This window comes from Rousettus aegyptiacus, unplaced genomic scaffold (genome assembly GCF_014176215.1).
Source record: "Rousettus aegyptiacus isolate mRouAeg1 unplaced genomic scaffold, mRouAeg1.p scaffold_m13_p_3, whole genome shotgun sequence".
In the NCBI taxonomy this organism is placed as follows: domain Eukaryota; kingdom Metazoa; phylum Chordata; class Mammalia; order Chiroptera; family Pteropodidae; genus Rousettus; species Rousettus aegyptiacus.
Window position 1 is genome coordinate 79819621 of NW_023416306.1, and position 16593 is coordinate 79836213.

Genomic DNA, 16593 nt, shown 5'->3' on the forward strand with positions numbered 1-16593 from the left:
AGAAGGAAGAAGTGAGAAACTGAAGAAAGAAAGATAATGAAAGAGAAATACAAATTAGCTGATACTATCAGGAGAGAAAACATAAAAATAATAGACATTCTGGAAGGGGAGGAAAAGGAGCAGGAATTAGAAAGCATTTTCAGACAGTTGATGAGAATTTCCCCAACCTAAGGAATGACCTGGAGCTCGGAATTTAAGAAGTCAACAGAACAGCCAATTCTCTCAACCCAAATAGGCCATCTCTAAGACACATTGTATTAAAATTATCAAAAATCAATGACATCTCTAAGACACATTGTATTAAAATTATCAAAAATCAATGACAAAGAATTCTCAGGGTAGCTAGGAAAAAAATAACGGTAACCTACAAAGGAAACCTACTAGATTATTGTCAGACTTCTCAGCACAAATCTCACAAGCCAGAAAAGAGTGGAATTAAATATTCAAACTATTAAATGAAAGGAATTGCCAGCCAAAAATAGTGTATCCTGCAAAGCTCTCCTTTACATATGAAAGAAAAATAAAGACCTTTCCTGACATACAAAAATTGAGAGAATTCTCCACTACAAGTCCTACATTACAGGAAATACTAAAGGGTCAATTCAACTAAAAAGAAATGACCAAAGAAAATAACGTAACTAAGTCTATGGCCATGCTATCCTGAATAAGCCTGATCCCATCTGATCTTGGAAGCTCAACAGGGTCAGGCCTAGTTAGTACTTGAATGGGAGACCACCTAAGAAGACCAGGTGCTGTAGGCTTAAAATTTTAAAATAAGGGATTATAAGCTGACAAGATACTTGAAATCTGTGAAGTCAACCAAGGGTTGGTTGTGTGTGTGTGTGTGTACACACACACATATGTATGCATGTACACATGTATGCATACACACACACATACATAACTAGGAGTAAGGTGACTAACAGGCAGATAAAAATATAGGAGTGCAACCCTTACTAAACAGGGCATTATAAGCTAAAACAGTGAGAGGAGATTTGCTATTGCAAGATAGTGATGAATGTCTAGCCTACATAGGGACAAATTGAGACAAGAACAGTAAAGGGGATGATTCAAAGATCCAGGTTTGCAAAGGGGAGTGGAGATAAGGCACACGCAGAAAAAAATTGACTAAGATATATATATATGATATGTATGTATGTATGTATGTATGTATTTATAAAAACTATCATATACATATTCATAAAGGTAACCACACACCAAAGATTCAGAACTGAAGTATATAACATAAAACAAGAAGTAACAGGGAAACCCTATAAAACCCAACTAAGATTTAAAAAAGAAAAGAAAACCATAGAAGCAATGGAAACACCGAGATAGTAGAAAACAAAAGATAAAATGGCTATTGGAAAACCTCATATTTTAATAATTACCTTAAATGTAAATGGACTGAATTCACCAATAAAAATACGCAGGGTTGTAGATTCGATCAAAAAACAAAACCCAACCATATGCTACCTTCAGGAGACACATCTCAGCTCCAAAGACAAATACAGACTCAAAGAGAAAGGGTAGAAAATGATATTTCAAGCAAATGGCATTCAGAAAAAAGTGCGAGTAGTGGTACTAATATTGGACGACATAGACTTCAAAATAAAAAAGGTAAAGGAAGATACTGAGGGACATTTCATTGCAATAAAAGGAATCATACACTAAGAAGACTAAATGCTTCTTAATATCTATGCTCCCAAACAGAGTTCCCCAAAATATATAAAGCAAGTACTATCAGAACTAAGGGAAAAACAGACCAAAACACTATCATAGTAGGGAACCTAAATACCCCACTGTCGGATATGGACAGATCATCCAAACAGAAAACCAATAAAGAAATAACATCCTTAAATGACACATTAGATCAACTTGACATAATTGACAGTTAAAGAACCTTTCATCCCCAAACAGCTGCTTACACATTCTTCTCTAGTGCACATGGAACATTCTCAAGGATGGACTACGTACTGGGACACACAGATAACCTGAACAAATATAAGGGGGCTGAAATCACACTAACCATATTCTCTGATCATAAGGCTTAGAAGCTAGAGATCAACTGTAAAAAGAAAATGAAAGAACCACAAATATATGGAGATTAAACAACATTCTATTGAAGAATGACTGGGTCAGAAAAGAAATAAGAGAGATGAAGAGATGCATAGAAACGAATAATAATGATACTACAACATATGAAAACTTTGGGTACAGGGCAATAGCGGTCATAAGAGGAAAGTTCATATCATTACAGGCCTACCCCCAAACAAGAATGAGGCCAAATAAACAACCTAATGCTTCATCTTTAAAGACTAGAAAAGGAAGAACAAATGAGGCCTAAACTCAGCAGAAGGAAAGAAATAATCAAAAGTAGAGCAGAATTAAATGAAATTGAAAACAAAGCAAAATAAATAGAAAAAAAATCAATGCAACAAAGGGATGGTTCTTTGAGAAGGTTAATAAAATTGACAAACCCCTGGCTAGACTCACTAAAGAAAAAAGAGAAAGGACACAACTAAACAAAATCAAGAATAAAAGAGGAAAAATTACGACAGACCCGCAGAAATACAAAGGATCATGCAAGGATGCTATGAAAACGTATATAACACCAAATTTAATAACCTAGAAGAAATTGGAACGTGTTTAGAAAAATATAACCTTCCTAGACTGAATCAAAGAGAACTAGAAAATCTAAATAGACCGATTAGCAGTATGGAAATTGAAATAATCATCAAAACCTACTAAAAAGCAAAAGTTCAGGACCAGATGGCTTCACCAGTGAATTCTACTAAGAATTAATACTTAGTCTCCTTAAACTCTTCCAAAAACTTGAAGAGGAAGAAATACTTCCTAACTCATTTAATGAGGCCATTACTACCCTGATACCAAAACCCGGTAAAGATAACACGAAAAAAAGAAAACTGCAAACCAGTATCTCTCATGAACACAGATGCAAAAATCCTAAATAAGATACTAGTGAACCTCATACAGCAACATATTTAAAAAAATTATACACCATGATCAAGTGAGCTTCATTCCAGAGGCACAGGGATGGTTGAACATACACAAATCGATTAATGTGTTACACCACTTAAATTTTTTAAAGAGAATCACGTATTCATATCAATAAATGCAGACAAAATACAGCATCCTTTTATGATCAAAACACTTAACAAAATAAGTAGAGAAGGAAAGTATCTTAACATAATACAGGCCATATATGACAGACCCTCACCCAACATTATATATAATGGTGAAAAACTAAAAATCTTCCCTCTAAGATCAGGAGCGAGGCTGTCCACTATCACCACTGTTATACAATATAATATTGGCAGTCCTAGCAAGTGCAGTCAGGCAAGAGAAAGACATAAAAGGCATCCAAAAGGAATTTAAGAAGTCAAGCTGTCAATATTTGCAGATTATATTCTCTATATAGAAAACTCTAAAGATTCCCCAAGAACACTACTAGAAACAATAAGCAAATACAGTAAAGTTTTGGATACAAAAATCAATGTTCAAAATCCACAGATAACCTGAACAAATATACTCTAATAATGAAGTGTAGGAAAAAGAAGTGGAAAAAATAATTCCTTTAGCAATTGCAACAAAAAGTATAGAATACCTAGGAATAAATTTAACAAAATGTGAAGGACCTATATAATGAATACCATAAGACCCTATTAAAAGAAATCTAAGAAATTACAAAGAAATGGAAAAATATTCTGTGTTCTTGGATTGGAAAAATCAACATCATTAAAATGACTTTATTACCTAAGGCATTATACAGATTTAATGCAATCCCCCTCAAAATCCCATAGCATTTTTTAAAGAAATAGAACAAAAATCAGATTTGTATGGAGGCACAAAATGTCCCAAATTGCCAAAGCCATCCTAAGATAAAATAGTCATCACTCTTCGTGACTTCAAATTATACGAAGCTACAGCAAAAGCCATCCTAAGAAAAAGTAGTCATCACTCTTCATGACTTCAAATTATACAAAGCTACAGTAATCAAAACGGCACGATATTGGCAGAAAAACAGACATACAGAGCAGCGGAACAGATTCAAGAGTTCAAAAAAGAGCCCATGTTTATATGGGCAAATAATTTTCGATAAAAAAGCAAAAAACATACAGCGGAGAAAGGAAAGCCTCTTCAGAAATAAATGGTGCTGGGAAAACTAGAAAGCCACCTACAAAAGAATGAAACTAGACTTGTCTATCATCACACACCAAAATTAACTCAAAATGGGTTAAGGACTTGAATATAAGACCTGAAGCAATAAAGTATATAGAAAAAACACAGAAACTAAACCCAAGGACCTTGGACTTAAAGAGGATTTTATGAATTTGACCTCAAAGGCAAGGGAAGTAAAAGCTAAAATAAATGAACGGGACTATGTCAAACTAAAAAGCTTCTGCTCAGCAAAAGAAACCATCAACAAGATAAAGAGATTGTTGCATTTGAATGGGAAAATATATTTGTAAGTAACACCTCTAATAAGGGCCTAATATCCAAAATATCCAAAGAGCTCATACAACTCAATAACAACAACAACAACAACAAAATGATCTAATCAAAAAATGGGCAGAGGACCTGAACAGACACTTCTCCCTAGAGGACATACAAATGGACAACAAATATATGAATAGATGTTCAGCAGCACTAGGAAAATGCAAATCAAAACCACAATAAGATACCATCTCACACCTGTTAGAATAGCTGTTATCAACAGGACAAGTAATAACAAATGTTGGAGAGGATATAGGGAACAAGGAACCCTTATACACTGCTAGTGGGACTGCAAATTGGTACATCCACTATGGAAAACAGTGTGGAGCTTCTTCATAAAACTACGAATTGATCTCCCGTATGATCCAGCAATCCTTCTACTGGGTATTTACCCCAAAGACTTGAAAACTCATATCTAAAAAGATATTTTCACCCCGATGTTTATATCAGCATTATTCATGGTGCAGGACATGAAAGCAACCGAAATGTCCAAAGATAGATGATTGGCTAAAAAAGCTGTGGTACATGCATTCAGTGGAATATTTCTCAGCCATAAGAAGAGATGAAATACTGCCATTTGCGACGACATGGATAGACCTTGAGATAATCATGCTAAGCAAAATAATCCAGAGGAAAAAACAGTTGAAAACCACATAATGTCACTTATATGTGGGATGTAAACCTAAAAGCAACATATGAACAGGACAAACGGAGACTCATGGATGTGGACAATAGACTAGTGGTTACCAGAAGGTAGAAGAGGAGGGTGCAGAAGGAGATAGATGGGGTCAAACATGTGGTGATAGAAAGAAATGAAACTAAGGACAGTGTACACACAATGCAATACTGCTACCTTGTACACCTGAAACACTGGATTTCATTAACCAATATCACTTATTAAAAATAATAAATTTTTTTAAGAAAATGATTGCGAGGAGGTTAAAAAAAAATTAGCCCATGTAAAAAGAACAAGCTCCTTGTTGCATTAATTTTTTCTATTGTCTTTTCTCTTTTTCATTTAATTCTACTCTAATTTTAATTTTTTTTTCCTACTGTCTTTGGGCTTCGTTTGTTCTTCTCTTTTTAATTCTTTAAGGTGAAATATTAGGTTGTTAATATTTGAAGTTTTTATTTTTTCTTGAGGTAAGCCTGTAATGGTAAAAACTTTTACTGCTTTTTGTATCCTCAAAATTTTATATGCCATAGTGCCATTCTTATTTGTTTCTATGTACCTTTTGATCTCTTTTATTTCTTCTTTAACCCAATTGTTTAGTAGTATGTTCTTTAATCTCCATATTTGTGTGGTTTTTCCTTCTTTTTGCAGTTGATATCCAATTTCAAAGCATTATGATTGGAGAAATATGTTTTGTTTTATTTGACTCTTAAATTTGTTGAAGGTAGTTTGGTGTCCCAACACACTGTCTGTTTTTGAATATATAATGTGCAATATAGAAGAATGTATTTTCTGATGTTCTGGGGAGAAAAGCTCTGTAAATATTGATTATGTTCATTTGGACTAATATGTCATTTAAGGCCGATATTTCTTTATTTTTCTTTTTGGATGATCTATTCGTAGCTGTCAATGGTGTATTTAGATCCCCAACTATAATTTTGTTTTTGTCAGTTTCTCCTTTATTTCTTTTATATATTTTGGTGCACCCAGGTTAGGTACATGTATATTAATGAGTGTTTCATCTTCTGATGTATTGTCCTCTTTATCATTATAAAATGTCCATATTTGTTTCTTGTTCCCTTTTTTTAGCTTGCAGTCTGTTTTGTCAGATACAAAATATGGCTACACCCACTTTTTTTGGATGCCACTTGCTTGGAATATCATTTTCCACTCCTTCACTTTAAGTCTACGTTTGTCTTTGTAGTTGAGATGGGTCTCCCGAAGGCAACATGTAGTTGGGTCCTGTTTCATGATACATCTCACTACTCTATTAATTGGTGAGTTCAGTCCATTTACATTTAGGGTGATTATTCATTTATGAGGATATTCTGTAGCCATTTTATCTTTTGTTTTCTGATAGCTCTGTAGCCACTATTTCTTTTTCCTTGTGTTTCTGTCATTTTAATTTCGTGGTATTCTCTGATATATTTGTTTCTCCTTTTTTATGTGATGTGTCTTAGGGAGATTTTTTATTTGTGGCTACAATTAGGTCTGTGCAAAAGAAAGTTTCATGTATATAATAGTTTTTTCTATTCTGAATGCATCTAATCTCCATTCCCCTATACAAGTTCAATCCCTTTTCCTTTTCTCTATTATGTTTTTATTGTCACAAATTATTCCTTTTTTTTTTTTTTTTTTTTTTTTTGCTGGGAGTTCATTTCCAGATTATAGTAGCTGCTGTCTTCTTTTTAAATGTTTTTACCTGCTTTAACCTTTATCTTATATATTCTGAACAAGGGTTGCAGTTTCCTGCATCTGTCTCTCTGTTAGTCATCTTACATTTTGCATCTCTGTCTTTTTTTTTTTTTCAGGTAGCTTTTTAGCATTTATTGTAATGCAGGTCTTATAAATTTCCTTCTTTTTTTCTGGGAAAGCCTTTATTTTTCCCTCATATCTAAAGTGTAACTGCTGGATATTATTCTTGGCTGTTGATTCCTCTTTCACCATTTTGATGCCACTCTCCTAGCTAGTAGGATTTTTGCTGAAAATTCCAATTATGATCTAGTGGGGTTTTCTTTTTCCTTCTTTTCATTAACTACCTTGAGAATTCTTTCTTTGTCATTAATTTTTAACAGCTTTAATATAATGTGCCATGGTGAAGGCCATTTTGGATTGAGATAATTAGGTATTCTGTTAGCTTTTGGGGTTTGAGGGTCTAGTTATTTCTATAGTGTTGGGATATTCTCATTGATTATTTCTTTGGATTGGTTCTCTTTTCTCTTCTCCTGCTCTTCTGGTATACCCATTATTCTTATATTGCTTTTTTTAATGAAGTCAAATGGTCTTCATACAATACTTACATGTTGTTTTGCTCTTAATTCTCCCTTTCGCCTCAGTCATTTCTAGATTTCTATCTTCTATTTGTTTTTTCTTTCTGAGCTCCCTGTTACCTTGGTTATTCATTGTACTTGATGGATTATTTCCTCTGCCGAGGCATTTGTGGGAAGAAAATCACCCTCTCTCTCTCTCTCTCTCGCTTTCTCTCTCTCTCTTTTCGTTGAAATATTTGACTCTTTACTGTTGAACAGGTTGATAAATAGTGGTTTTTCTTTTGTTATGCAATAGGTGGCAGTGAAACATGTTTTTGTTTTCTCTTACCTGCACTACTGGGGCTTCCAGGATCTCTGTGGGTTAGCATTGCCTCAGCTGTAGAAAACGCCCTGCATTCCCCAAGGAGGGGGCATCTGTTTTACAACCTGGTTGCCTCAGTTTCGGGGCACCACTCCCATGGTGGTATGTTGTAGGCGATGGGCCTCCTGAGGCTGCTTTTCGGCACCCAGAAGCCAGCAACCATACTGCTCTGTCTGGGGTATCTCAGCTGCTTCTACCAGGCCCCATTGTGATGGGTGGCAGAAGTGGATTTGTGTTTCTAAGACTGTGTTATTTCTAGTGGGTTCAGTCACAACGAGTACAGGCTACTTAGGTTGGAAAGTTGCTTCTGCACTTGCATGATCTGCTTAGTAATGGTTTTAATGCCAGGTAGGCCACCAAAAGATGGGATTGAGACTGGTTCCCACATCTGCTGCTTTCTTTGTCTTGTAATGGTGGCTTGTAGAACACTGCAACCATTTGCACAGTTTCCCTGCCCCTAATCCTAGGTTTAGCCTCAATGTGTACCACTTACCAAGCCCAAATGCTACCTCTGCTCCTCCATTCTTCCCAGTAGAGGTTGCAACCAGACCATTCACTGCTGTCACATCTATTGGGTCTGCAGCAAGAGCCAGACTGACTGTGGCTCTTGTCTCTTTCATTCCCCTGCCCCTCCCCCACTCCACCCTCCCTCCCCTGCTTGCTCTGATACACTCAATTTCAGATTTCTCAATGCATGGATCCCTCAGACATGTTTGTTGAGCAGGGAATCCTTTGTTGAATTATAGCTGCCTAACTCGTAATTTCAAGGAGAGAAACAAGGTCCTCATATGCCGCATTCTACATGGTTTTTATGGGATCGATTACTCCCGTTTTCCTTCTTCTTTCCTCATATACTTTTTATAAGAACTCCTATTTCCTTATTAGTAAACTAATGGTAATCATGGCCAACTGTGAGTTCAATTTTTTGTTGTTGTTATACTTATGCAGTATTGTTAATCTTTTCCATTTCTGACATAAATAGTAAATGCATTCTTTTTTTTCTTGTAGAATTGGATTGTGAGTAAATTTGGAAGAGTCTTACCTGTCCTTTACCTAAAGAATCAACATAAACATAAAATATCCTTTGCTGTTGGGCTCTCAGAGTAATTACTATTTAACAAAGTGATGGCTAATTACAAAAGTTGACTTCCTTTAGAATTTCACTGCTTCTGTCAGGAAGTCTTTAGATGTTTATTTGACAGTTTTTTGTTCTCAACTTCTAGGCAATGTAAGACCTACCTACGTACATGTATTTTTCTTAATTAAGAGGAAAACGAGAGAGTGTAATAAGGTTTTATACAAATAAGTGATACAAACAATGATTATCGTAGCAACCTTTTCACTTATTAACTTATATATTCCATTCATCTGACATGGATTCAAAGCCAATGCTGAAAGAGCTAAAGTAGGGCCATTGTTAAAGCGGGCTTTGGAGGAAGTGGAGTAGGTTTCACATTAATAGAAAAGTGATAGGAAGGAGTCTAGGAAAGAGAAAAATAGTAGACAGAAGTACAAAGACAAGCAGGTGGGTGGAGAAATAGTGTGGAACCCAAGATGAGCAAATTCAGATGCCTATTTTCTTGAGGAAATGAGGTCAGATTGTCTGGAGACCTTGAATTCCTAGTGTCGTGAACTTCTGGGCTGAGGGTACAGTTTGCGTATCTTTTGCTCTTACGTGGTTTATCAGTCAGGGAAGCAGAAGCAGTTCTAAGTATTTCAAATGGGAAATAATCTATGCAATATGTTTAAAAAGTGTTGGAGGAGTTGGAGGCTGATAGCAGGTTCTCCAAAGATTAATAACTACAGCAGATCACTACCACCCTGGAGCGAGAAAAGCAGAAAGGTGTGTTCTCATTGTTTATGGCTACTGTGCCACTGAGGCCTCCGGAGCCCTGGCCAGAGCTGCTGCTGCTCCTCCTGCCAGTAGCACTTAAGTCAGGGAAATACTGACTTTCTTCTCTACCTTCCAGCTTCCCACCAAAGGCAGCCACTAACAGCAAAGAGGGGGATATTGAAGAGAAGTGTGAAGCTGAGAGACAGTGTGCCCTTTGGCACACCTCACGTATTTGGCATATAGTCATTAGTTACTAAGTGGACAAAGAAACTTTTCAGGAGTTACATTTACAGCATCTTATACTTCCCTATTCATACGTTTTAGGAAATCAGCAAATACCAGTTGTCTTCTCAGTACGTTGGCATTAACTAGAATCTTTCTGGATAATGTCAGCAACAAAATAGGCTTGGTAGAAAATTATTAGCTTTCTAATAAAGACCTACATAATGCTCTGCAGCGAGTGAGTAGAAGGTAAAATGGAGGTTATTGAGCTAGGAGAATCAAAGCTAGGATAGGCCAGTTTTGAGGCAGGAATGGCAAAAAGAATTTAAGATTTGAGAACATGCAGTGTCTAGCTGGTTCCCTCTGGGTGCATCAGCTTTATACTTTATGGCATCAGCTCAGAAGATGGATTTCTCGAATTTACAGAAAACAGTCTTGAGGCTTCTGTACCTAGAATATAACCTGAATCAGTTTGCTGCAATATCTACATACAAGTAGATATTCTGCCAATTAATAGTGTTGGTGCTTGGTTTTAAATGCCAAGTAATTTCTGCCAATTAATAGTAATGGTGCTTTGTTTTAACTCTGGATAGAAAGCTCAATTCCAAAGACCCTGAGGTCATCTAGTTAAGTTCTCATTTTGTTGGATAGGAAACTGAGAGTAAGACTAAACAGTATTCCTTTTTGCTTCACCAGACCGACAATTTTTTCTAAAACCTTCCTTTGTTCTGTTTCTTGACAATTAATAACATCATAAAGTATGATCCGTCAAAGTACTGCCACAACTTAAAGAAAATAGGGGAGGATTTCACAGATGTCATCCCTGTATCTAACCTGACTTGGGAATTGGAAGGAGGAAATGATCCTATGAGCAAGAAACGGCAAGGAGAATTTTCTGACCTTCACAGGCCAACTAAGAAGATGATGATAAAAGCACAGAAGGATGAGAGTTCCACTGTGTCTGTGGCTATGAGACCAAGACTCAATAGAGTAATAATAGAGAATCCACACTTAACACAGCAACAGGCCACACAGGAAATACCTAATGATCCCATTACTCCTAAATTACCTCATGTACCTGATTCTGATAGTCAGAAAGTTAAAAATATATTTTTTCAGACTTTTGATTTGGAAACTACTAGGAATAAAAACAGTATGTCTGATGATGATATTGATTCTGAAGAAGAATTAAGACTAATGATTGCAAGAGAGAAAAACTTGGAGAGAACAGCATGGTCCTCAATAAATGAATCTGAAAATGATCCCTTTGAAGTTGTAAGGGATGATTTCAAATCAAATATTCACAAACTTTGTTCTTTAACAGGTTTAGGCATCAAAAATAATGTCTCTTGCCTTGATAGTGAAGATAATGTGAGAAATGATTATAACTCTGATTCAGGAGACACAGATGAAATCATTGCAATGAAAAAAAATGCTGGTAAGGTCAAAAATAGTACAGAATTTTTACAGATGGAAAAGCCTACATATAAGAAAACTTTGAAAAGTAGAAAAAACTATAAATTTTCTCATCATATTAAAGTACAAAAAAAAGACACCATAGAGCTATCTGTCAGTCATAGAGCTAAGCATCTTGGTTGTACATCTCTGTCTGATTCCAGTAGCACTGAAGATGCTTATTCTGTGTCAGAACCAGCTGAATCTGAGAAATACGAGTATAATGATGCCATGATGAAAAACTGTCTCCATGTGACTCTCACTTTAGCTGATTTGGGACAGTTGGCTGGCAGTGACCTGAAGGCTCCAAAAGAAAATACTGAGAGTAACAGCTGGGAAACCACTGCCAAGTGTGACAGAGCCTCCAAGAGCCGTGGGACTTCTAGTGGCCTCCACAGAGGTCAACAATGTATTCATCCTGAGGAGATTTTGGCTTCCCTTTTTAAAGAAAAGAACACCCCTGGAAAACAGAAACCAAAGGAAAACAACTTAAAGCCAAAATTCCAGCCATTCAAAGGAGTAGGCTGTCTCTACAGGAAGGAATCACTGAAAAAAATCTTGAAAAAATGTGTTGCCTCTAACAATATTAATAAAAATCAGAATTCCTTAAAACTTGAGGATCCCACTAGCATGTCCATGGAAAAGGGATTCCCAGATGCTGGTGGTTCATCAAGTGAACTAACTACTTTCCAATGTGCAAAGAAAGCAGATGACCCAAACCATATGCACCCTCAAAAGAGACAATATACTTATGACAGCCAAGATCATAAAGTAGTGTCCCCAAGCAGTTCAACAGAAAATGGAAGCAGAAACCCTATTTCTAGTCTATTACTTTTACAAAAGAAGAAATCTTTAAGTCTTGGTACAGAGACTTTCAAGAGAGACTTTGATGAAGACTGTTGCCATAAGCCCGCAAAGACAGGAAAGGGCTCCGAAAAGAGGCCTGATCTAAACAGGCACATGGCCCCTAAAAAATCACCAGAGATCTCTAGGAGAGACACTCAGGAAAGTGAAACTGGCTTCCCACTTTCTCTTAATAGTTCATCAGATGTTTATGTTAAGGATAAGCATGCCGAAGATAATCAGAAGCGTTTGGCAGCCTTAGAGGCAAGGCAGAAAGTGAAAGAACTACAAAAGAAACTGGTTCATAATGCTCTGGCAAATTTGGTGAGTATATTTTCAGTCTATGGATTTAACAGAAATTCTCTCAAATTTCATCCTTTCCTTCTCCTGTCCCTTTTAGAGGCCAGTGTCCTGGCGCTTGCCATTTTCATGTTTTGAGTCATTGAGTTAGAAGTTTTTAATTACCATTTACTTTTAGTATTTCCCAAAAGAAGGGAGATTAAACTATTTACAAAAGACATTTTAATTTGTTTTCATCTAAAGTTTTCTTCATAATTTCCTTTCCTTTAGAAACCAGAACTTGTAGAGTTAAGTGATATATCCCAATGCATCTTAATTTACATGAAAGTCACTTCCGAAATGATTTCTATCTTGCCAAGATTTACTATCATGAGCCTTTATTCATTCTTTCAACAACTGTCAAGTACCTGTGCTGGATTATAGACTGAGGATTAAGGATCACGGTCCCTGCCTCAGATAGTCATCAGCTCATAGTATGATGGGCAGAAGGTGAGAGTTCAGTTCCTCTGCCTGAGAGAGAAGTATGCCCATGTGCCTTGGCAGCCCACAGGAGGCACACCAGGTTGGTTAGGAGGATGGAGGTAGAGTGGGCTTCCTCAGCCTGAACTTAGTCTAGTGCGAGATGATCAGTTCAAACTGGTCAGGCCGAGGTGAAAGAGTGATAAAGGAGATTCGGAAAGGCATTCCATGAAGAAGGAGCAATTTGTACAAAAGTGAATATTTGCAGTCATTGTGACTGAAATAGAGTATGAGGTGGCAGGATGTAAGGCTAGAGAGATAAATACGGGTGAGTTGTGAGGAGGCTATGGAGGTTGGAATGTGGAAAAAAATGGACATTAAGCAAGGGAATGAAGATTAATTGTGTATATATTGGAACAAGACTTAGAAAACTACAGCTCTTAGGCCGTCTATCCCAAAGCCTATATTGGTACAGCCTCCAAGCTAAGTATGGTTTTTACATTTTTAAAGCATTTTTAAAAACAAGGCTACAGGACCAAGACCACAAAGCCTAAAATAGCTATTCTTCAACCCTTTACAGAAAAGTTCACCAAACTTGGGAAAAATTGTTTAGGCTATGATAAACAACAGATTGACTGGGACAAACTTGGAATCAGGGACAGGCTTTGGGAGGTCATAAGCCAGAACCAAGGCAGTAACAGTGGGAAAAGATTTAAAAGATACCAAGAAGATCCAATTGATGGGACTTGGTGATCAACTGGATATGGAGAGAAAGAAAAAAGTTTCCATATTGGGAAAATAAGTAGACTTGGCAGGAAAGGGTTATTTTAAAATGTAATGTTCTTGATGATGTAATGCTCTAGGATGGTCATCCAGAGAACAAGCCAACGCATATCATCTTTGGTTCTGACAGTGAAAGTGAGACAGAGGAGACTCGGGAACAGAGCCATCTGGTAGAGAAACCACTGAAAGTAAGAAGTTCAAGATATCCGTTTGGGCATTCTTCTATTTTTGCAGATCCATTTTTGCCTTTTGTGTACCAAGACCTGCACACAACTGCCAGGCTCAACATAAAATCCAACAGGAACCATGATAAGACCCGGGGCTCCCCAGTCCACCACACACAGAAACTACAGGGACCTTGGAGATTTTATTCCCCATGAATCTACCATCCACATCATCTTCACAGTGATATCAGTATTATTGAAATCCTGCAAAATGTGTTCTCACATATATAATAACTGTCCTCCTGGTCTGCCCCCACTTCCGCCCTCCCTCTCCTTGCCCCCCATTCAGACTGCTTTGAGAGCCTCTGGATTATTATCTTAAGAGACCAAGTAGATATCACTGAGATAGGAGTTTCTGTTTTAGACCACCATCCACCATCATCTGGGAGATGCTTCTGGGTTGTTGGTTCTTAAATGTGAGGGGGAAGATTACATATGACAACACTGATTGCCTTAGTTTTTAATAAATGTTTCTCTCTTCATCTATGTAACAGGAGTCCTTGAGTAGAGCATCTGGGAAGCTATTTGACAGCGATAATGAGGAATCTGATTCTGAAGATGACAGTAATAGGTTCAGAATTAAACCTCAGTTTGAGGGTAGAGCTGGAAAGAAGGTTAGTTAAGACTGAAAATAATAAAACTTGCAACATGTTCTTATTTTTTGACAGTCCTTAAATCTAGATAAATGCAGACAGACCTTGATTCACACTTAATCGTTTAACTGTTTATTTTGGGAGTTAAGTCCTCCACTACCCATTCTGATTGGTTCATGGGTAGGTGAAGTTATACAAACATTAATTGGAATTTCAGGGTGTGGGAGGGCCCTTTGAAGTCGTCTTTAAAAGCAGTTCGTTGGGAATATGGCTATCGATTATATATTTGTTTTCTTTGAGCTCATGGATTTGCAGTCTCGGTTCGCTACTGATGACAGATTTCGCATGGACTCCCGATTTCTAGAAAGTGACAGTGAAGAGGAACAGGAAGGTAAATGCCTCATTGTCCAAACAGTCCCAATATCAGAGCTAGGACAACCTAAGAAGAAGTGGAGAAACTCTGTACCCCAAGATATTGAATTGCAGAATCTTATAATCCAATGGTTAGATTACTCAGTACTTCTTGAATTTGTTCGTGCATATTTATTGAGAAAATTTAAATTACTTGAAGCTGCCAAAAGGACAGGAATAAGTAGCATGCACCAGAGGCACCATCTTCCTCCATCACATCGCTGGCTTAAGAAAATAGGTGAGGTTGCTATCTGGCAGTCAGTTGGGAGGTCCAAGTGAGTCAATGGAAGACAGTGAAGTCACACTTGTCTTTCTGACAAAGAGTATTCATTTTCCCTCCTGTGTGTGTGTGCTGGGTGCAGGTTTTTAAAAAGCAGTTTATCATTTATTGAATACCATTCTACTTAAATTCATCCTTATTTGCATATATCTAACAGCAACAATGCTATCAAGAGCATCCTAAGTTTCTGTGCATTTTTTACTTCCTTTAGCATTTTTTATAGCAGTGGTTCTAAACTTTCCCTACAAGACCTTTTATTCTTATCCTCGAGCAAGCTCTTTGCTTCTGTCTTCAGTCTTAGAACCTCTTATACCTTCTCTTTTTCTTTTCTTTCTGAGTTAATCTAACCTGCATCTTAATCCCCCTCATTCATACACCCCATTACTTTACCTCCTTTCTCGCGTGCTACTTCATCCTTCTCCCTCTAGCTCCTTTCATTTTTTACAAAGTTAGGTCTCCTAGGTCCAAAAAGCTATTCTTTAACACTGTCAGTATTCAAGTTGCCACTCCCATCTTCTTTTTAGTTCTAAACTCGAATTGACGAAAATGAATTGCATCTAATTCAGAAACAATTGACTATTTATTGAAAATGCAGTTCTGATTTGATGCTCTCAGTTCTCTGAAGTGATTATTATGTGCATTGTACATTTCCAAAAACCGGGGTTCAAAGAGTAAATTCTCAGGGTCCACACCAACTTACATTTCAGAGCCTCTCTCTCAGAATTTCATGTTTAAAACATAGAAATGAACAGAACCTTAGGAATAACCTACATTTAGAAGTTGCATATAGAAGTTACTTTCTTTACAGACTTTGGTCTTCTTACAACTCTTCTGGTATGTGTTCCCTCAAATCTGTGAATGACCAGTTCACAAGATGCTGTGGCATTTTCTCAGGCTATACCCTCTTCAGCCTACCTGTAGCATTTGTCACTTTTGACCATCCCTTCTTGAAATGTTCTCATCCCTTTGCTTCCCATTATACCATAACTTCCTGAGTTTCTTTTATTTTTTGGTTTCTAATTTTCCTTTGCCTCCAGGCATAGGCTCTTTCCAAGGTTCTATAAGTTTAAATGGCTTTAGCCTTCTCTTAGACATGGGTAGTTTCCAAATTTGAGGTTTTCTTTGCTCCTGACTCTTCTGCTGGACTCCCAACCATTTTTTCCTTGGTGCCTGACCGATATTTCTCAAAGGCATGTGTGGGCCTGTGTTAAAACTCAAATTCCAAATTGAATTTCTCCTCACCTCCTCTGGACGCTTCTGTTTCTGTTGAATGCACTTCCATTTTTTAAGACACTCAGACATAGAACCTCTGTCTTGTTTTTTTTCCTTCCCAATTTTTGAGGCTCAATTTTTTTGTGAATTTTAAA

The 16593-nt window shown here is 36.9% G+C and overlaps 1 protein-coding gene and 1 pseudogene across 8 annotated transcripts in view; both read left to right on the plus strand.

The window, feature by feature from the left end:
• Window positions 1-16593, plus strand: part of NOL8 (nucleolar protein 8) — a 36060-nt gene that overhangs the window by 8800 nt on the left and 10667 nt on the right. For 7 of the 8 annotated variants that reach the window (XM_016128824.2, XM_016128831.2, XM_016128828.2 and 4 more), the window contains exons 6-10: window positions 8831-8899; window positions 10629-12500; window positions 13799-13906; window positions 14437-14556; window positions 14836-14926. In XM_016128824.2, the coding sequence (XP_015984310.1) occupies window positions 8831-8899; window positions 10629-12500; window positions 13799-13906; window positions 14437-14556; window positions 14836-14926 (2260 nt within the window). Of the gene's footprint in view, window positions 1-5807; window positions 6469-8830; window positions 8900-10628; window positions 12501-13798; window positions 13907-14436; window positions 14557-14835; window positions 14927-16593 lie in introns of those variants that run through there. The other variant, XM_036218308.1, reaches the window with a different exon arrangement.
• On the plus strand, window positions 643-761 carry LOC118601393 (annotated as a pseudogene).